Source organism: Pelophylax lessonae, assembly GCF_965119305.1.
Source record: "Pelophylax lessonae genome assembly, chromosome: 9".
Classification (NCBI taxonomy): domain Eukaryota; kingdom Metazoa; phylum Chordata; class Amphibia; order Anura; family Ranidae; genus Pelophylax; species Pelophylax lessonae.
In genome coordinates, this window is record NC_138776.1 from 250,302,647 (window position 1) to 250,325,292 (window position 22,646).

Here is a 22,646-nt window from a genome sequence, read left to right on the forward strand (position 1 = left end):
GGCTCCCGAGCCGCATCGGTCGTTACCGACGGAAAGTCGACCGCCGGCTTCAAACCACGGTACCGGGATGATGCCTCTAGCTAGAGGCATCATCCCGGTATAAACCCGCAAAGTGTACCGACGTATCGGTACGTTGATATGCGGTAAGTGGTTAAGTTGGGCCACCCTTTGCAGCTATAACAGCTTCAACTCCTCTGGGAAGGCTGTCCACAAGGTTTAGGAGTGTGTCTATGGAAATTCATGACCATTCTTCTAGAAGCACATTTGTGAGGTCAGGTACTGATGTTGGATGAGATGGCCTGGCTCGCAGTTTCTGTTCTAATTTATCACAAAGGTGTTCTATCAGGTTGAAGTCAGGACTCTGTGCAGGCCAGTCAAGTTCCTCTACCCCAAACTCGCTCAGCCATGTCTTTATGGACCTTGCTTTGTGCGCTGGTGTGCAGTCATGTTGGAACAGGAAGGGGCCATCCCAAAACTATTCCCACAAAGTTGGGAGCTTGAAACTGTCAAAAATGTCTTGGTATGCTGATGCATTTAACTGGAACGAAGGGGCCAAGCCCTGAAAAACAACCCCAAACGATAATCCCCCCTCCGCCAAATGATTTGGACCGGTGCACAAAGCAAGGTCAATAAAAACATGGATGAGCGATTTTGTGTTGGAGGAACTTGACTGGCCTGCACAGAGTTCTAGCCTCAACCCGACAGAACATCTTTGGGATGAATTAGAGCGCAGACTGTGAACCAGGCCTTCTCGTTCACATCAGTGCCTAACCCCACTCTTTAAGAATAGTCAAAGATTCCCATAGACACACTCCTAAACCTTGTGGACAGCCTTGCCAGAAGAGTTGAAGCTGTTATAGCTGCAAAGGGTGGGCCAACTCAATATTAAACCCTACAGACCAAGACTGAGATGCCATTAGGTTCAAGTGCGTGAAAAGGCAGGTGTCCCAATACTTTTGGTAATATAGTGTGTATATATATTTATTTAAAAATGCAGCAGGAGGAATTCAGGACAAAAGAAGGTGGAAGCACAGAAGCAGGACCTATGGCAGAGAAGTCTCATAAAGGGAGTCTCCAAGAGACAGGAGAACCCTTTGGGGAACCTGGCCTACCCAAAACTGCCACGCTTATACAGTATACTATTCAGAGAGCTGGAGTTGTCTGTCAGTCTAGAGTAGAATAAGGGAGCAGGTCATGTCCATCAGTCCGAGGGTGAAGACGAGGCCAGCATACGTCCATCTGTTTGGGGTGGACGGAGGGGGCAGGATGCGTCCATTAGTCTGGTTTGGAAGGGGAGGCGAAGATGTGCCTGTTCTTCTAGGGCACATGTGTCAATCCCAAGTTCCAGGGGCTGAATCCGGCCATTTCATGTGGCCCTCACACCTCTGATGCAGCTGTGGCACCCCGCTCGTCTTCACCCTCACCTTGTCTCAGCAGTTGGCAGCAGAGAGGAGGACAGACCTCTTCCGGCAGATCCTGCGCCTCTCTGTGCGGCCACAGCACCTCCTCGCCTCTGCCTCCCTTCTGCTTGACTCATACTAGCTTACTTGATATTGTAGTAGACATATATATATATATATATATATATATATATATATATATATATATATATACTCAGGCATATAGGACAGGCCAGTGACAAGTCCATTTAACACAAAAGTAAGTAAGGTAATAGATATTTAGGCATTTCAAAGGGGACTTGTTGACCAGAACAGAGACTGACCAAACCAGGTTGACCTTTACATATCAAAGGGGCAGGTAATGACCCTGTGCTATGTTAATTTTAATGAAAGACCACCTCAGCCTTTGGGAGCCAACCTATTTAGTAGTCAAAGAATGCAAATTGGGAAATTTCCTGAAAGGTTTTATGAAAGACCACCTCAGCCTTTGAGAGCCAACCTATTTACCGTATTTTCACGACTATAAGGCACACTGGATTATAAGGCGCAGTATCAGTGAACGGTAAATTTTCAAACTTTTTTCATATATAAGGCGCACCGGATTATAAGGCTTATAAGGTTTACTGGCAGGTGCTCATCGCGAACCCTCGGATGACAGTTCTGGCGGATACTTTATGCGAGGCATCCACTATCCACTGGCACACAGTGGCATAACTGGCCCAGCGTTGCCTCCCGGTCTTCGTGAAGGAGTGCTCTCCTTCCATCATCCAGTTTTCCCACGTGATTCGCAGTTTCGCCTTGAAGGAACGATTGACACTTATGTCCAGTGGTTGCACCCTTTTGGTTAAACCATCCAGTTAATGGTAAATTTTCTATTTTCATATATAAGGCGCACCTGATTATAAGGCGCACTGCCAGTTTTTGATCAAATTTTAGGATTTTCAGTGCGCCTTATAGTCCGAAAAATACAGTAGTAGTCAAAGAATGCAAATTAGGAAATTTCCTGAAGGGTTTTAGGACTGCAGTTGTCCATAGCCAGAAGGGGGGCATTATCTACCCAGAAATACAAAAGCAGATCAAAGGCCTAATAAAACTGGCCAATCAAATTGCTTATACTGGTCCTCAATGTGGAAAAAAAAAAGTATATTAGGAAATGGGTTGTTTTGGCTAAGCTATGACAGGAGAAGTTGGATTCTCTGAAGGTGAAAGAAATGTCCTGTCATCCATCTTGTATGTACCTCTGTTGACTTTTGTGAAGTCTCAATAAATGCATCTCTCTGGAAGAACTGGGTCGTTGCAAGAATAACTCGCATGACAGTAATAATTAATTAATACTACTACCACTACAATTATATCACTACAGCACTGTGTGTAGCAGAGTTAATGCAGCAAAAGAGGCAATACTGTTGCAGGACACAAATACACTTATGAAAGTATACTCAGATAACACCACGCTTCAATATGTGGTATTGGGGGGCCACTGGTTTATCACACCAGTTGTTCAAAAAATTGGCCAGTGAGTTTGGCATTGTGTGTAGCAGAGTTAATGCAGCAAAAGAGACAATATTGTTGCAGGACACAAATACACTTATAAAAGTATACTCAGATAACACCCCACTTCAATATGTGGTATTGGGGGGCCACTGGTCTATCACACCCGTGATTACGATTATATCACTACAGATATGACTGCAGTTGAGCAACACCCTGCAGACCAAGGACCTCCAGGCTGCTCTCCCTATAACCCATTGCTCACTGTCACTTTGTTCAGGCAAGTTACCATTACGCCGAAGAGAGGCAAGATGGACAGTGTGGAACTGAAGGAAGGAGCCAAACAATTCATACCAAAGAAGGGAAGACAAAACATGTGCACAGAAAATATGAATATCGCTTGTTTCTACTGTGCAATTCTACGTGTCTGTTTCTTGCAGGACGGTGCAAGATAGTTTTCCAAGTGGAGACACAGGAGATGAGCAGGGACAATGAATGAGAGCAGAGTTACATAAGGTGAGCCTGGACAAAGAAGGAGAGCAGACAGAGGTCATAAGCAGGAACAATGAAAGAGAGCAGAGACACAGGAGATGGAGGGGGGGGGGGCAATTAAAGAGCAGAGACACAGGTGATGAGCAGATCTGGAGAAGAACTGAAACCCTGGGGTGTGCAAACAAGTACTTTGACTGTCATTCACTGTAGCCAATAAATGCCTTTCCTTGTACACCTGTAACTATCGCACTGTGTGTGTTAATAAAACACAGACCTGACCGGAGAGGTGAGGAGGATTCCAGGAGGTCACATGGCATCACTCTTATCTCTATTAATAAAACACAGACCTGACCGGAGAGATGAGGAGGATTCTGGGAGGTCACATGACATCACTCTTATCTCTATTAATAAAACACAGACCTGACCGGAGAGATGAGGAGGATTCTGGGAGGTCACATGACATCACTCTTATCTCTATTAATAAAACACAGACCTGACCGGAGAGATGAGGAGGATTCTGGGAGGTCACATGACATCACTCTTATCTCTATTAATAAAACACAGACCTGACTGGAGAGGTGAGGAGGATTCTGGGAGGTCACATGACATCACTCTTATCTCTATCATTAAAACACAGACCTGACCGGAGAAGTGAGGAGGATTCTGGGAGGTCACATGACATCTCTCTTATCTCTATTAATAAAACACAGAGCTGACCGGAGAGGTGAAGAGGATTCTGGTAGCGTCACATTTCAGTCCCCCCCCCCCCTACTTTGTTAGGCTAAATTAGAAACCATATGAGAAACCATATGAACAGAAAGTTGGCAATGAAACAAAACCCTTTATTTATTTCTTTAAAAGGCGAGACTACAGAAACTAAAGTCGTCTGAACATTTATTACATCTCCATTCAAAACTTTGCACTTTTCTACACATAAGCATCTGTTTTTAAACATTACACAGAAGCAAAAGGTGCATTTTATACTAGTGATCGACTGATATCATTTTTATATTGCCGATGCCGATATTTTGGTCATCGCATATCGGTATCGGCCGATATTTTCGTACATTACATTTTTTCTTTTTGACAGGTACTCTTGTGGAGGGGTCTGCACTTAAAAGCATTAAAAACGCCAAGTTTGGCTGTTTTGAATGCTGTCATTTTTTTAAATCTGGCGCTGAGTACCCGGAAGTAATGTTATGACATCACTTCCCGGTGTTTACATGGAGACCTGATCAGAGCCGAAAGAAACATCAGAATCGTCGCCACTTTCCGTACCTGATGACCAATTTTCCCTTGAATCGCTATCGTTCATTTCTTCAAGTAACTCTTTTTCGCTGTCGCTGTTTTCCAGTTCGTCTAAAAGCGCTATTGCTCAAAAAGAACGCTTTTTGGACGCCGTGGTCGTTCTCTATTTTCCAGGCACAAAGCACTGGAAAAGCACAGGCAGGGCAATGGAAAAGTCACCAGGTGGAATCCTGTGGTGAAATGGGATGATACAGTGTAATCCATTAGGATCACAGCTTTCTATCATCTCATTTAGTGTATTTACATTTTTGAAATTGTCGCCGGTTCCACCCCCCTGCATCGCAACGCTCACAGGGAAGGGAACCCGGAAAACAAGTGCCGGCATCGGCTGGGAGGACAGCGGGAGGATGGCTGGAGGGCAGTGGGGGATCGCAGGGGAAGGTGAATTTTAAAATATAAAACAACACATTTCCATACAAATCAATGTACCGCTTTTAGCACAGAAATCCTGACATAATCAGACCGCCAGGGAGGTTAAGACTCCAGTAAAACGTAAGTGATGTTGTGACCTCACTTCCGGGTTACTAAATCCAAGACTCGATCAAAACTGATTTCAGTTTTGTTCAGGTCTCCGACCAGCCGGCACGTCGCAGTGGGAGGGGAGACCTGGGCAGAGCGGTGGAAGGCAGCTGGAGGTCCCCTCCCGCTGCTTGTAATATCAGCCAAAAGGCTGATTAGTCGCATTGGTTGTTATTACAAGAAAGCGGACCGTCGGCTCTTAAAAACGATAACGGGGTAAAGCCTGCAGCTGCATATCACCTCAATACAACCCCTTGAAGCAGAAGGCTGCATGTTACATCGGCGTCAAGGGGTTAGAATGTCAAGGCTTCTGCTTGTTGTGTGCATCCAGGTTCAGCAGCTCCTGATCCACACAAAAGATGATTATGGAACAATTACAAGCAAGCACCCTCCAGATCCTCTTCCTAAAGAAGATCTATAGTCACAGCATACACTTTCATTCTATAATATCAGCCTTGTCTTAACAATATAATAGTTATATATGTCAATCCAATGCAAGCTTAGTTGAAAAATCTCCTTTCATGTTGTGAGTACTGCCTGTCTGCTGACCATTTCTTTACACAACTTCCTGGATTCCCAGCATGCTTTGTAGCTTCTCCTCTGCTGTTAAATTTCAATGGACCACATGTCCCATGGTAACGTGTTGGTTGCAAGTTCTGATTCATATATTTACACCACCTCCAGATACTCATCCCCCAGCACCTCTGTAGTTCATACAGGCTCTGTGAAATGTGTGACACAGTAGTGAATACGTGTCACGGAATTTAAGAAATGTCTAGGATTCCTCATAAAGAAAATGTACAAATTTCAAGATCATTCATAGTAATAGGAGTAGGCTAGAAATAATTAAAATTAAATAAAAATTTTGACCATAGATACACTTTAAGCAGCTTTTAGCCTGGCCCTCCATAAGCATGCCAAAAAAGAACTTTATCATCGAAGAAGCAAGAACATTGGCTTCCTTCCCACCCCTCTTTTTTAAAAAGTTGTTCACTGCTAAACATTTGTCCTCTTAGTGTATGTTTCTTACCAGGACCCCAAATGGCCATTAAGACCACCATATCATACAGATGTACAGTCTTAGGCTTCACTGGAGATGTTCATTAGAATGATCTGTTGCCAAGACCCCAAATGGCCATCAAGACCACCATATCATACAGATGTACAGTCTAAGGCTTCACTGGAGATGTTCATTAGAATGATCTGTTGCCAAGACCCCAAATGGCCATCAAGACCACCATATCATACAGATGTACTGTGTTAGGCTTCACTGGAGATCTTCATTAGAATGATGTTACCAAGACCCCAAATGGCCATCAAGACCACCTTATCATACAGATGTACTGTGTTAGGCTTTACTGGAGATGTTTATTAGAATGATGTTAACAAGACTCCAAATGGCCATCAAGACCACCATATCCTACATATGTACATTCTTAGGCTTCACTGGAGATGTTCATTAGAATGATCTGTTGCCAAGACCCCAAATGGCCATCAAGACCACCATATCATACAGATGTACTGTGTTAGGCTTTACTGGAGATCTTCATTAGAATGATGTTACCAAGACTCCAAATAGCCATCAAGACCACCATACCATACAGGTGTACTGCATTAGGCTTCACTGGAAATGTTCATAAGAATGATCTGTTACCAAGACTCCAAATAGCCATCAAGACCACCATATCATACAGATGTACTGTGTTAGGCTTTACTGGAGATGTTCATTAGAATGATGTTACCAAGACCCCAACTGGCCATCAATACCACCATATCATACAGATGTACTGTGTTAGGCTTTACTGGAGATGTTCATTAGAATGAGGTTGCCAAGACCCCAAATGGCCATCAAGGCCACCATATCATACAGATGTACTGTGTTAGGTTTCACTGGAGATGTTTATTAAAATGATCTGTTGCCAAGACCCCAAATGGCCATCAAGGCCACCATATCATACAAATGTACAGTGTTAGGCTTCACTGGAGATGTTCATTAGAATGATGTTACCAAGACCCCAAATGGCCATCAAGACCACCTTATCATACAGATGTACTGTGTTAGGCTTCACTGGAGATGTTCATTAGAATGATCTGTTACCAAGACCCCAAATGGCCATCAAGACCACCTTATCATACAGATGTACTGTGTTAGGCTTTACTGGAGATGTTCTTTAGAATGATGTTACCAAGACCCCAAATAGCCAACAGGACCACCTTATCATACAGATGTACTGTGTTAGGCTTTACTGGAGATGTTCATTAGAATGATGTTACCAAGACCCCAAATGGCCATCAAGACCACCATACCATACAGGTGTACTGCATTAGGCTTCACTGGAAATGTTCATAAGAATGATCTGTTACCAAGACTCCAAAGAGCCATCAAGACCACCATATCATACAAATGTGTTGTGTTAGGCTTCACTGGAGATGTTCATTAAAATGGTTTGATTAGCACTTTACTAATGTCCAAAAATCTGATTATGTCCTTTAAAATAAAGTCCGCCAATAGAGCTGATGGTTATGATAGGAGACTCTAACCCTGACTGATTTGACAGCACCCGATGGACTCTTTAGTTTGTTAATATATACACATTTGGACTTTTTTAATGTTGATATGTTTATTGATTCTTAAAGTGACAGTGCCGCACATTTGTATATGGAATAAACGTTTCTTGACTTTCCAGAAAGCATCCAACGTCAAGATGGCTTCTCCTCTGCGTGGATTCTCTGATGAGCCACAAAATAGAATTCTTTGGCGAACCATATCCCACATTCTGAACAGGCATAGCGCCTCTCGCTGCCGTGAGTTCGTTCGTGTTTCCCGAGAGCTGACCTCTGTGCGTAACACTTCCCACACTGAGAGCAGGAATACGGCTTCTCTCCGGAGTGGAGTCTTTCGTGTTCACACTTTGTGCTTTTGAGACGAAAAGATTTATGACATTCTGAGCACGAATATGGCTTCTCTGTGGAGTGGGATAGCTGGTGCCTGGCAAGGGAAGACCGGCGAGTGAAACATTTCTCACAGTCAGAACATGAAAAGGGCTTGTCATCCGTGTGGATCCTTTGATGGTCAAGGAGGTCAGATTTCTGGATGAAACTTTTCTCGCAGTCCGGACAGGAGTAAGGCTTGTGGCCTGTGTGGACAGTCTGATGCTTCACAAGAGACGAACGGTGGGAAAACAATTTCCCACATTCGGAGCAGGAATATGGCTTTTCTGATGTGTGAGTCCTTTCGTGGACCACAAGGTCTGATTTCTGCCTGAAGCTTTTCCCACAGTCAGAACAGCAATACGGCTTCTCTTCTAGGTGAACTTTCTCATGTCTGACGAGGACCGATTTTTGATTAAAGCATTTCCCACACACGGAACATGAAAATGGCTTCTCTCCGGTGTGAACTCTCTCATGTGTAAGAAGGTGGGCTCTCTCCCTGAAACATTTTCCACATTCGGAACATGAATAGGGCCTCTCCTTGTCTTGTGCGATGATAGGAGGTTCCTCTTTGTTCAACTTTTTATGTCTTCCTTCTGGAGAAAACATGAAAGGGGCTCTAATGAAGGTTCATGCACACTGACATGCATAAAAACAAGAGATTTTTTACCTTCACAACAGAAGAATTACAAGAGTTATTCAGTCTTGCTCAGTTCTACTGGTTCTTCTCCTGTATTGGAATGACTTCCTAGGATCTTTTCACAGATGAAGCTATGGCAGGTCCAAAAAAGCCCACCTTATTTCCTGACTGGAGAAGAACCATCATCATCTAGATCAGGGGTGCTCCACCTTTTGAAGAGCCAATTAGGTGATTTGGTATTCAGTTGTGGGCCACAATGAAGGAACTATGGAACTTTGGGGGTTTTAACGCCCCCCCAAACTGCAAATATAAACGAGCCCTACTATCCTAAGCCCCCAATAAGGCTGGTTTCACACTGATGAGGTACGGTTTACCAATCTAGATCTTTCCTCCCCAGCTTGATTGTCTATGGCCCACACTTTTTATTAATTGGATATCAGTTTTTCCAATCATGGAGGCTCAGCTACACGTGTGGGTGTTACCTATTTGCATTCAGGCTGCCTAGAACGCCCACTCCTCCAGACTGACGTCCACCCATCAAGGCATTTTGATATTTGCATAACTCCTCCTAAGGGCCAGGGGATTGCATCAGGGTTGGGGGTACTTGCCGACTGCTCATAGTAATCCTACTGAGGCAGTGGGGATTCCCTTGGGTCCAGCGACGTAGACCTACGTCACTGGATTCCTAGTGGTCTCAGTGGCGTGCGCGCGCCGCCGGAGGCTTGCTCTTGCTGTGTTTAGACACATCGGGAGTCGGGCCGGAGGAGGAGAGTTGGCGATCGCCGCCTCCCTTCCCCGATCGTCGGGGAAAGTGTGAGAAAACCTGCCCGCTTATGTAAACAAAGCAGGAGGATCTTCTCAGTGACAAACAGGGAGAGATAACAGGATTCAGCATAGCTGAACCTGCGATCTCTGTCTGAGTCACAGAACCCCCCCCCCCACACACACACACGTCAGTAAGCATGAGGCATACATTTAACCCTTTGATCACCCATAGGGTTAACCCCTTCCCTGCCAGTGTCATTATTACAGTAACAGTGAATATTTTTAGCACTGATTACTGTAGTAATGTCACTGGTACCCCCAAAAGTGTCAAAAATGTCAGTTAGGGGTCCGATCTGTCCGCCGCAATGTCGCAGTCCCACAAAAAAAAAAAATCGCAGATCGCCGCCATTACTAGTAAAAAGAAATAAAAAATAAAAAATGACATAAATCTTTCCCATAGTTAGTAAACGCGATAACTTTTGCGCAAACTAATCAAAATACTCTTATTAGTGCATTTTTTTTACCAAGCATATGTAGCAGAAAAAAAATTGGCCTAAAATGTTAAAAAATTTAGATTTTTAATTAATTTATTTTTTTTGAGAATGTTATATAGCAGAATGTGAAAAATATAGTTTTTTTTTTTCAAAGTTGTAGCTCTTTTTTTGTTTATAGCCCAAAAATTAAAAATCGCAGAGGTGATCAAATTCCACCAAAAGAAAGCTCAATTTGTGGGAAATAAAGGACGTAAATTTTGTTTGGATACATCGTCGCACGACCGCGCAATTGCCCGTTAAAGTAACGCAGTGCCGAATCGTAAGATAAGGCCAGGTCAAATCTTCCGGTCTTAAAGTGGTAAAGGCAGGGTGCCGTGATGTTTTCGGGAAGTTATGTACCGCACCCTACTGGCCCCTCCCACCAGCCATGATCTGAATCGCATAGAGACCGAACGATGACGTCACTGAGTCTATAACAAAATATGTAATGAAAATGGAGGGGTTTTATTTAACCAATTGAAGACCGCCCCAAGCAGATTTACTGTGACAGGGCGGCCCTCCTGGGCGAACCGACGTACCTGTATGTCGGCTCGTGCTCTGGGTCTGGGGTGCGCGCTACTGGTGACCCGCTCTTGCTGTGATTGGACATTGTGTCCGCTGGGACCCACCAAATCATTCGGGGAAGAGGCAGAACGGCAATCTGCCTATGTAAACAAGGCAGACTGACGTTCTGTCAGAGAGAAGGATGGAGAGCTTGTGTTTCTGCTAAGCAGGGACATGGATCTCTGTCTTCCTCCAGTTAAGCCACCCCCCACACAGTTAGAAAGCACTCCCTAGGAGCACTCTTGATTGACCCCTATCTGCCAGTGTCATTAGCACAGTGACAGTGCATTTTGTTTTTAGCACTGACCACTGTATTGGTGTCACTGGTCGCCAAAAAGTGTCATTTAGTATCAGATTTGTCCGCCGCAATGTTGCAGTCCTGCTAAAAATCGCTGATCCCCCTCATTACTAGTAAAAAAAATAGGCAGACTACCGTTCTGTCTGAGAGGAAGATGGAGATCTTGTGTTTCTGCTAAGCAGGAACACAGATCTCTGTCTTCCTCCAGTTAGGCCACCCCCCCACACAGTTAGAAAGCACTTCCTAGGAGCACCCTTTGATCGACCTCTATCTGCCAGTGTAATTAGTACAGTGACTGTGCATTTTTTTTAGCACTGATCACTGTATTGGTGTCACTGGTCCCCAAAAAGTGTCGCTTAGTGTCAGATTTGTCTGCCGCGATGTTGCATTCCTGCTGAAAATCGCTAATCGCGGCCATTACTAGTTAAAAAAAAATAAAATTCCATAAATCTATCCTATAGTTTGTAGACACAATAACTGATGCGCAAACCTATTTAATACACACTTATTGGGTGTTTTTTTTTTTTTTACCAAAAATATGTAGCAGAATACATATTGGCCTAAATTGATGAAGAAATTTGATTTTTTACATTTTTTTATTGGGAATGTTTTATAGCATCAAGTAAAAAATATAGTTTTGTTTTTCAAAATTGTCGCTCTTTTTTTGTTTATAGCGCAAAAATTAAAAACTGCACAGGTGATCAAATACCACCAAAAGAAAGCTCCATTTCTGGGAAAAAAATGACATCAATTTTATTTGGGTACAGCGTCACACGACCGCGCAAATGTCAGTTAAAATAACGCAGTGCCGTATCGCAAAAAATGGTTATTAAAGCGGAGTTCAACCCAAATGTGGAACTTCCGCTCATTCGCTTCCTCCCGCCCTCCGGTGCAACATTTGGCACCTTTCAGGGGGGAGGGGGGAACGGGTACCTGCTTTTGACAGGTACCCTTCCCCACTTCCGGGAACGGCGCCGCGGAGAAGTGAGGTCCTCTCCTCCCACCCTCCGCCGCAGAGCCAATCCAAATGCGCAGCGAGCTTTGCGCATGCGCTGTAGAAACCCGCCCGTGAAGCCGCAAGGCTTCACTGCCAGGTTCCCTGACTGGCAATGGCCGAGGCAGCACCCGACAGCCAATGGAAACATCGGCTGCGGTGCCAATATCGCTGGACTCCAGGACAGGTAAGTGTCCTAATATTAAAAGTCAGCAGCTACAGTATGTGTAGCTGCTGACTTTTAATTTTTGGAGGGGGGGGGGGGTGGAACTCCGCCTTAAGGAGGAAAACCTTCCGGGGCTGAAGTGGTAAAACTTGTATTAGCATGTTGATAAGTGGGAGATGAGAAGGATCAGGGAAGGAAAAAATTGGCAAATTAAGCCTTAGCTGTAAGATATTCAATAAACTATAGTGATTATTTTAAGCAATAAAGGCCAATAAATGCTGAAAGTAACAGTCACATGTCTGACAGCCTGTGATGGACATATCAATATCTGACTTTCTTATAGATTTAGTGTAATGTTTACTCCTCACCTGTGCTGATCTCTGGAGGGATGTCCTCCTCCTTACATGGTTCATCATCCATCTCATACAGATCTTCCTCATCTAAGGCTTCCACTTTAATGACAATTAGATTTTCATCCTGAATAATACAAAACAATACAAAGAGTCCATTTTACAGAATGATATCACTCTGTTAGATGACAACATACAACATAAAATGCTTCTGCCTACCCATCCACCCACGGACAAGGTGGCTGTAGAATGGACCTGGTATATATTGACACCAGTGTTTCCCAACCAGGGTGTTACAAGCACAGGACCCAGTTTGCCCCGGATCAGCATCATGACTTGCTATGGTGTGAGCTGGTCAGCTACAAGCACCATAACAACCAATGGCGCTCTAGGTCAGGATGCTTGGCATCAGGCCCGGGACAAGGGGTGGGCAGGAGGGGCCAATGGTTTATTGCAGGGATGGGGGGGCGCCTTGACCCTAACCCTAAGGGAAGGGGGGGGGGCGCAGTTTGGCATCCTTGCCCTGGGCTTTGGATGACTTTGTCCCGGCACTGCATGGCATCATTTGTTGCTATAGTGTTGGCAGCTAGACACTGACCAGGGCAGGCGGCATGCGAAGCCACCACCAGCATTCAGGAAAGGGGTTAAAGTGCAGTTCCTCCAGACATGCTTCACCGACCAGCCAAAAGGTAGGCATATGATGTGAAGGAAGGACTGTGTGATTAAAAGGGAATGTAATGGCGGGACTGAGATTAGGGGGTTCTGTGAAGGGGGTGCTGTGTGATTGAGAGGGCCTGTAATGGAGGGACTGAGATTAGGGGGTCATGTGATGGGGGTGCTGTGTGATTGGGAGGGCCTGTAATAGAGGGATTGAGATTAGGGGGTTCTGTGTTATTGGAAGGGCCTGTAATGGAGGGACTGAGATTAGGGGGTTCGGTGATGGGGGTGCTGTGTGTTTGGGAGGGCCTGTAATGGAGGGACTGAGATTAGGGTGTTCTGTAATGGGGGTGCTGTGTGTTTGGAAGGGCCTGTAATGGAGGGATTGAGATTAGGGGGTTCTGTGATGGGGGTGCTGTGTGATTGGAAGGGCCTGTAATGGAAGGACTGAGATTAGGGGGTTCTGTGATGGGGGTGCTGTGTGATTGGTAGAGCCTGTAATGGAGGGACTGAGATTAGGGGGTTCTGTGAAGGGGGTGCTGTGTGATTGGAAAGGCCTGTGATGGGGGGACTGAGATTAGGGGGTTCTGTGATGGGGGTGCTGTGTGATTGGTAGAGCCTGTAATGGAGGGACTGAGATTAGGGGGTTCTGTGATGGGGGAGCTGTGTGATTGGAAGGGCCTGTAATGGAGGGACTGAGATTAGGGTGTTCTGTGATGGGGGTGCTGTGTGTTTGGGAGGGCCTGTAATGGAGGGATTGGGATTAGAGGGTTCTGTGATGGGGGTGCTGTTTGATTGGGAGGGCCTGTAATGGAGGGACTGAGATTAGGGGGTTCTGTGAAGGGGGTGCTGTGTTATTGGAAGGGCCTGTAATGGAGGGACTGAGATTAGGGGGTTCTGTGATGGGGGTGCTGTGTGATTGGGAGGGCCTGTAATGGAGGGACTGAGATTAGGGGGTTCTGTAATGGGGGTGCTGTGTGTTTGGGAGGGCCTGTAATGAAGGGACTGAGATTAGGGGGTTCTGTGATGGGGGTGCTGTGTGATTGGGAGGGCCTGTAATGGAGGGACTGAGATTAGGGGGTTCTGTGATGGGGCTGCTGTCTGATTGGGAGGGCCTGTAATGGAGGGACTGAGATTAGGGGGTTCTGTGATGGGGGGGCTGTGTTATTGGTAGGGACTGAGATTAGGGGGTTCTGTGATGGGGGTGCTATGTGTTTGGGAGGGCCTGTAATGAAGGGACTGAGATTAGGGGGTTCTGTGATGGGGGGGGCTGTGTTATTGGTAGGGACTGAGATTAGGGGGTTCTGTGATGGGGGTGCTGTCTGATTGGGAGGGCCTGTAATGGAGGGACTGGGATTAGGTGGTTCTGTGATGGGGATGCTATGTGTTTGGGAGGGCCTGTAATGAAGGGACTGAGATTAGGGGGTTCTGTGATGGGGATGCTATGTGTTTGGGAGGGCCTGTAATGAAGGGACTGAGATTAGGGGGTTCTGTGATGGGGCTGCTGTCTGATTGGGAGGGCCTGTAATGGAGGGACTGAGATTAGGGGGTTCTGTGATGGGGGGGCTGTGTTATTGGTAGGGACTGAGATTAGGGGGTTCTGTGATGGGGGGGGCTGTGTGATTGGGAGGGCCTGTAATGGAGGGACTGAGATTAGGGGGTTTTGTGATGGGGGTGCTGTGTGATTGGGAGGGCCTGTAATGGAGGGACTGAGATTAGGGGGTTCTGTAATGGGGGTGCTGTGTGTTTGGGAGGGCCTGTAATGGAGGGACTGAGATTAGGGGGTTTTGTGATGGGGGTGTTGTGTGATTGGAAGCGCCTGTAATGGAGGGACTGAGATTAGGGGGTTTTGTGATGGGGGTGCTGTGTGATTGGAAGGGCCTGTAATGGAGGGACTGAGATTAGCGAGTTCTGTGATGGGGGTGCTCTGTGATTGGGAGGGCATGTAATGGAGGGACTGAGATTAAGGGGTTCTATGATGGGGTTGCTGTGTGATTGGGACTGAGGGACTGAGATTAGGGGGTTATCAAGGCAGTTGTGTGCATCATTCCAGGCTCATGTTTCCTATTGATTAGTAAATGTAATATTTTCACATTTTAGACTGGGATGCCTCTGAATTTTGCATACTTTTTGCGACTTTGACAAACACTGATCTACACTATATGACTCCATGTGGACATCCCTTCCCTCCAAATGAGTTCAGGTGCTTCCAGTGAAGATTACTGGTAATACTACAGCAAACAAAGACCATTTAGACAATTATGTTCTTCGAACCTTGTGGTAACAGTTTGGGGAAGACCCTTTTCTGCTCCAGCAAGACTGTGACCCTGGGCACGAGGTCAGCTCCATAAAGAGTTTGATGTGGAGGAACTTAAAGTGATTGTAAAGTCTTTTTTTTTTTTTGCTATAAAAATAACAAACATGTTATACTTACCTGTAATGGTTTTGCACAGAGCAGCCCAGATCCTCCTCTTCTCGGGTCCCTGGCTGGAGCTCCTGGCCCCTCCTTCCTGTTTAGTGCCCCCACAGCAAGCAGCTTGCTATGGAGGCACCCAAGCTGAGCTGCAGCTCCGTGTATCCATTCAGACACGGAGCTGCCGTTTGGCACTGCCCCCTCTCTCTCCTGATTGGCTGAGTTTGATTGACAGCACAGCAGGAGCCAATTTCACCACTGCTGTGTCTCAATCAATTAGTAGAGAGAGTCTCGGATGGCTGAGGAACTTTTGGACAAGTATTAGGAGGGGCTGAGAGGGGCTGCTGTACACAGTAGGCTTTTTATCTTAATGCAAAGAATTAGATTGAGATATAAAACCTTCTGCCTTCACAACCCCTTTATTTGGCCTGAACACAGCCCTGATCACTGGCTAACTTTGAGCCAGGTCTTCTCATTGACCATTAGTACATGACCTAATAAATGCTCTTTTGGCTGAATGGGCACAAAATTCCACAGACACATTCCAAAGTTTCCAGAAAAGTGGAGGCTGTTATAGCCACAAAGAGGGACCAACTCCTTAATAATGGCCATGGTTTTGGAATAGGGTATGCAACAAGCTCATTTGGGTGTGATGGTCCAAATTCCACCAACGTTTGACCATATAGTGTTATCTTATCTCATGTACAGTATATGAATCTGATGCACCCTGTGTCAGTTCTTCTAAATCTCTCCCATTTCCAAAAACTATTTTGTAATACTTTTAGTTGCATCTACCTGATCATCCTGGAGGATCCTGGAATCTTCCTCCATGGAGTCCCGGGTGTACAGAGGACTGGGACATCTCTCTGGGGTAGTATTGTTACTGCTTCTATCTGTAGGAAGTACATACAGTACATACAAAGTCACATAAGTATTAAACATTAAAGCGGAGTAACACCTAAAACAAAAAAAAATACCCCCGGGACAGTCAGGGCTAGTACATTCCACAATGGATAGCCTCCGAACTGTCCCAGGTTGCACTTACCTTTTAGAAGAAATACTTACCTTGAAAATGTCTTGTCCAGCGCTTCCATCTCAGGTGTGGGCAGCTGAAGCCAGCGCGTCCTCTTCTGCGTCCTCTTCCGTCCTCTTCGGTCCCACAATGCACTGCACCGGCCCCGCCGTCACTTGTGGGGCTGCAGCATCATCCCTGCACAGCTTCTGGGCATGCCCGGAAGCTGTTTAGCAAGGTATGACGGCGCCTGCACCGGAACTGACGTCGGGGCCGGTGCAGGCGCATTGATTCCTGGGAGCGATGACGTTCAGCTCCCAGGAATCATTGCAAGCCAGGAAGTGACGATGGGCCGTGGCCGCAGAGGGAGGAAGAGGAAGTAAGGTGAGTATATTTTCTTCTAAAACAAGGTAAGTAAAAAAAAAAATTGCGATTATCCATTTGTTTTTCAGGTGACCCCGGAGCAAGAAGATGGACCGAAGTTAAATTTTAGGATGGAACTCCACTTTAATGACAAATAATAGTATAATAAAAAGTAATAACAAAAGTCGTTCTCATGCAGTTTATTGTTTTAGATGGATAGGGGAGGTCTTAGAAACCCCTTTGGCCCCAATGCGAACATTTACCCGTCCCACTTCCTGTCCCGGTGACCACTTTTTCACCAGGACATAAAATAGGTAAAAAGGAAAGTCAGGAGAGAGACGCAAAATGGTAAAAAGACAAAATAACAAAGAAAGGGCAGAAAAGTAACCATATACTGCAACGTGGCGATTACATTGCTGATTTATTGTACTCTTGTATGCTTATAACCGCCCTGTGCACCCTGTTTCTCTGAGGGCGTCTGTGTGCTGCGGTAATACAATGTGTAGAATTTCTTCCTACTTTCTGATTTTGGAGCAAGAGAAGCTGAAGGACGTTTGGACTGTTTGATTGTTACAACCTTAACATGTAAATGACTTTCGAATAAAAGATTACTTTATTCAAATAAAAAAGACAGAGAAGATGAGATTGTTGTAGCGACTGACCAAGGAGAATCTGGGACTCTTTTCTAGATTTAGTTCTTATTACTCACCTGTGCTGATCTCTGGAGGAATTTCCTCTTCCTTACATGGATCATCATCCCTCATATACAGGTCCTCAGCTTCATCTTTTACTTCAACCTTAATAGTAACTGGAGCCTCATCCTAGGTAAAGACAAAATAAAAATATATTCAAGTATCTCACTGATGAAAAGAGATTAAAGTGTGCAGAAACCCCAACAATGAACTTCTCTTATTTGCTTCCTTTTGTTCTATAAAATACATCATTGAAAGAGTTTTGTTATAGCCCAATGCTGACACCAAGAACTGGCCTTTTAAGTGGGCCATGACTGAGGATGGTAGGGAGGGGCTCACCATTCATGTGATTGACTGCACGGTGCTCACTTCATCAGGAGTCCATCGATTTCTATTTGATCGTAAGCTGTCGATGACAGCTTGGTCGCAGCTCTGGCGGTGCCAATGGAGAGGAGTACGCCCCAGAACAACACAGTGAGGTATACATGTCTACTGCTGTCCTAAGAGGGTAATTGTTAGGACTTAGATCACCTGCTGGTGGCACTGTGCTTCACAGAGTGGAAGGTTGTAGTTCTGGTGTCCACCAGCAGATGTCTCCCAATAAAACTCAGATCTCAGTAATCAGTTTCCACCTGATGCTGGCTGCTGGGAAGATATTTTGTCCCCCTCTACATTTTCCCTTCGCTCCAGTGTTTTGCTTTGCTGCCAGAGACTGCTAGCAGTTCATCTTGTTCCAGCTCTTGATTATGCTTTTTGCTTTGTACCTATACCCTGAACCCTGCTGCCAAAAGGATTTTGGTTTCACTGTAAATAAATCTTACTTTAAATATATATGGTCAGTCAGGGTATGCCCAGAAGGCTCTGTTTTGTATGTAAAAACCAACAAACAGAAGTTAAACTAAAAAAAAAATATATATATATATATATATATATATATATATATATATATATATACACACACACATACATACACACACATTATATATATATATACACACACACACACAAATATATATATATATATATATATATATATATATATATATATATATATATATATATATAATGTGTGTGTGTGTATATATTAGTGATCAACTGATATCGTTTTTTTAATGCCGATACTGTAGGTTAGAAGGAGGCCAAACGCAGGTCAGTAGGAGGTAAATTGCAGGTCAGAAGAAGGTTAAATGTAGATCAAAAGGAGATCAAAAGCAGGTCCGGAGGTCAAATTTAGGTCAGAAATAGGTCAAAGGCTGGATTAAGATCACAAAAATGTAGGCCAGGAGGTGGTCAAATGTATGTCAGAAGGAGGTCAAATGTACTGTAGGCCAGAAGGAGGCGAAATTCAGTTCAGTAAAAGTTAAATTGTAGGTCAGAAGGAGGCAAAATGTATTTCAGAAAGAGATCAAATACAGCTCAGGAGGTCAAATCTAGACCAGAAGGTTAAATGAAGGTCAATGTCAGGTCAGAAGGTCAAATGCAGGTCAGAAGGAGGTCAACTGAATGTCATGAGGTCAAATGTACGTCAGGAGGAGGTCAAATGTCGCTGTCAATGAATTCTGAATGATCTCAGAAGCGGCTCAAGTTGGTGTTATCCACACAAACCGACATGCCCTTTGACAGAGACCTTTGACAGAGACCTTTGACAGAGACCATTGACACAGACCACTGACACAGACCACTGACACAGACCATTGAAACAGACCATTGACACAGACCATTGACACAGACCATTGACACAGACCATTGAAACAGACCATTGAAACAGACCATTGAAACAGACCATTGAAACAGACCATTGACACAGACCATTGAAACAGACCATTGAAACAGACCATTGACACAGACCACTGACACAGACCATTGAAACAAACCATTGACACAGACCATTGACACAGACCATTGACACAGACCATTGAAACAGACCATTGAAACAGACCATTGACACAGACCATTGACACAGACCATTGACACAGACCATTGAAACAGACCATTGAAACAGACCATTGAAACAGACCATTGACACAGACCATTGACACAGACCATTGACACAGACCATTGACACAGACCATTGACACAGACCATTGACACAGACCATTTGTTATGGTATTTACTAAGATCTTCATCTACCTGATCCTCCTGAGGGATCTCCTGATCTTCCTGTGTGGAGTCCCGGGAATACAGAGGATGGGGACATCTCTCTGGGGGATTTCTGTTACTGGATCCATCTGTAGGAAACACACACACTGACTGAATACATTGTTTCTATGTCTTTATATCAGAGGATGTGTGTATCTAGGGGGATCCCCAATACTCTTCTCTCCTTTACAAGAAATTAAAGTCTCCTCTTACCCGCTGATGTGAGGGGCGGTCGCTTCTCCATCATGACGTCCTTGTAGAGGTCCTTATGTCCTTCTATATCCTCCCAATCAGAGTGATGGATGATTTGTAGAGCGCATGCTACAAAAAAAGAAAACACGAAAAGGATAAATGAAGACCTAAATCCCAAGTCAACCCAAAACACATTGAGGCAAATAAATGCCGATCACCTCCAAAGGGAAGAGATGGAAGGAAAGGGGGGTCTATCCCATAGGAAGACACCTGTGCAGGAAAGTTCCTATAGAAGCTGCCCTTGCTGGCTCATTGGCTGCATGCTAGTTGGAGAGAAGTGGAATAGGTTTGGTTGAAAGCTCTACTCCAAGATAAGCCAATACTGTCTGAGGCTCCATTCACACCTGAGCGTATCGTTTTCACGCATTTGCAGGTGTTTGGAAGCAGGCATTGACATCTAAACCAAAAACGCCTGTAATCTGCCAGAAAAGAAGCTCATGGACTTTTTTGAGCTTCAGGCGTGTTGCTTCAAGTGACAAAACGTTCATATGTGAACAGGGGGCCATTAAAAAATCAATGGCATTTTGCTTGTTGGGCGTTTTGGAACTTCAGAGATGAGCGTTTTATGAGCTGAAAAATGCTTGGGTGTGAACCGGGGCTGAGGGCTGGTTCACACCACAAAAACGCACTCTGGATCCATTCTGGATGATTTTCTGCATGAGCGTTTTGGCGTGTTCCGGTGCATTTCTGATGCATTTCAGATGTTTTTTCTTCTTTTTTTTTCCACCTTGTTGGGGTCTGCTGCGCTTTTGATGCGTTCCAGTGCATTTTTTTATGCGTTTTACTGTGTCCCAGTACAGTCCAGTGCAGGAAAAATGCAGCATGTTCTACTTTTTTTTTTTAACCACTTAAGCCCCAGTCCTATTTCGGACACTTTTTGTTTACAAGTTAAAACCAGTATTTTTTCCTAGAAAACTACTTAGAACCCCCAAACATTATATATATATATTTTTTTTAGCAAAGACTCTGGAGAATAAAATGTCGGTCATTGCAAAAATTTTTACGCCATTTTTTTGGAAAAAATTTGAAAAAAATCACATTTCACTGCATTTAAAAAATACTAAACAGTAAAGTTAGCCCATTTTTTTTTGTATATTGTGAAAGATGATGTCACGCCGAGTAAATAGATACCCAACATGTTACGGTTTAAAATTGCGCCCCCCCGTGGGATGGCGACAAACTACGGTCAATAGAGATCTCAATCGGCGACGCTTTAAATTTATTTAACGGTTACCAGTTTAGAGTTAAAGTGTAGCTCTTTTTTTTTATAATTATTGCACACGCTCTGGCGATCGCGGCGAAACCTCACATGTGTGGTTTGAACAGCGATTTCATTCGCGGCTCGACTTGCGTATATACGTTTTTTTTTTGGGGGCGGCTACATTTTTTTTTTTTCCTATTTATTTTTTCTTTTTTTTAACTTTATTACAGGTTTTTTAAAAAAAAATAAAAATCTGATCACTTTTATTGCTGTGAAAAGCAATGTAAACATCCCTTGTGACACCAATATGTAGTGACAGGTACACTTTATGGAGGGATCGAGGGTCTAGACCCCTCCACTACACTTCCATTTATGCAAAACGCCGAAAACTGCATTTTTGCATACAGCCGTTTTTTAAATTTGCCGCCTTTTGCAGCACAGTAACCCGGAAGTGACGTCATGGATGCCGCCTCCGGGTTACGTCATCGGAGACCCGATCGATGCCGTTTCCGGCATTCATCGGGACTCCATCCAGCGGGCGGACAAGCCGTCCCACCGGGAGCCCCGAGCAAAGCCACGGAAGGCGGCGGGAGGGGGACGTCCCCTCCCGCTCACCCGGGTAACGATCGAGCGGTTACCAACGGAAAGCCGACCGTCGGCTTTAAACCACGGTACCGGGATGGTGCCTCTAGCTAGAGGCATCATCCCGGTATAACCCCGCAAAGTCTGCCGACGTACGGGTACATCAGTATGTGGTAAGTGGTTAAACTGGAACGCCCTGGAACTGACCGCACTGGTGTGAACTATGCCATTAGAAACCATAAAAACGACTTTCACTGCGTTTTTGATGCAGAAAAAAGCACACTCGACTGCATGTGGTGTGAACTGGCCTTAATCTATTTGCCATGTGTATTCCTCCTTGAATCTTGGTGAGCTTTGTGTATTTCTTCCAGATCTGTGCAGTCATCCAGTGTGAGACTTTACCTCTGTGCAGGAGCTTCCAGTAATAAAGACCGCTCACTGCTGCTCTCTCTCCATGTGCGGGGTGACTGGTCTTGTCTCCGCCCCCTCCTGTATTTTTCTATAGACAGCCTGCAGTGGGTGGAGCTTATGGGACCCCACCCACAGCTCTGCTCTCTGTACAGCACAGTAATGATGTCACTGCTGTGTTTTGTGCACACAATGTGGATTTATATCCTCTGTGGCTATTAAATTCCCTAATGTGCTTTATGCTCTGAGTTCAGCCTTAAGCAATCATTAAAGCAATAGTTGGGAGGCTCTTTTAAGGCTCAAAGAGCACCACTGAAGCACAGAATGTACTAATGCAGGTCCCTATTACCTCACCTCCTCACCACACAACCTCCCCATCCCCCATGTGGTCCACAGGGAGTGCTGGGACCCCATTCCCTCCTCCTCATCTTATAATAGCAAGAAATTGTCACTTCCTCACCACTGGGCACTCTTCA

At 44.9% G+C, this 22,646-nt stretch overlaps 2 protein-coding genes across 2 annotated transcripts in view; one reads left to right on the forward strand and one right to left on the reverse strand.

Annotated features, from left to right (window-relative positions):
• Positions 1 to 22,646, forward strand: part of LOC309564361 (uncharacterized protein) — a 1,000,117-nt gene that overhangs the window by 787,271 nt on the left and 190,200 nt on the right. The gene's annotated exons all lie outside the window — the stretch shown is intronic.
• LOC309562980 (uncharacterized protein) overlaps positions 7,877 to 22,646 on the reverse strand; it is a 38,695-nt gene continuing 23,925 nt past the window's right edge. Inside the window, exons 3-7 of the mRNA XM_082267306.1 lie at positions 19,719 to 19,816; positions 17,606 to 17,717; positions 16,317 to 16,414; positions 12,470 to 12,578; positions 7,877 to 8,737 (exon numbers count right to left, since the gene is read on the reverse strand). Of these exons, the coding sequence (XP_082123432.1) occupies positions 7,911 to 8,737; positions 12,470 to 12,578; positions 16,317 to 16,414; positions 17,606 to 17,717; positions 19,719 to 19,816 (1,244 nt within the window). The 3' untranslated portion in view covers positions 7,877 to 7,910. The remainder of the gene's footprint in view (positions 8,738 to 12,469; positions 12,579 to 16,316; positions 16,415 to 17,605; positions 17,718 to 19,718; positions 19,817 to 22,646) is intronic.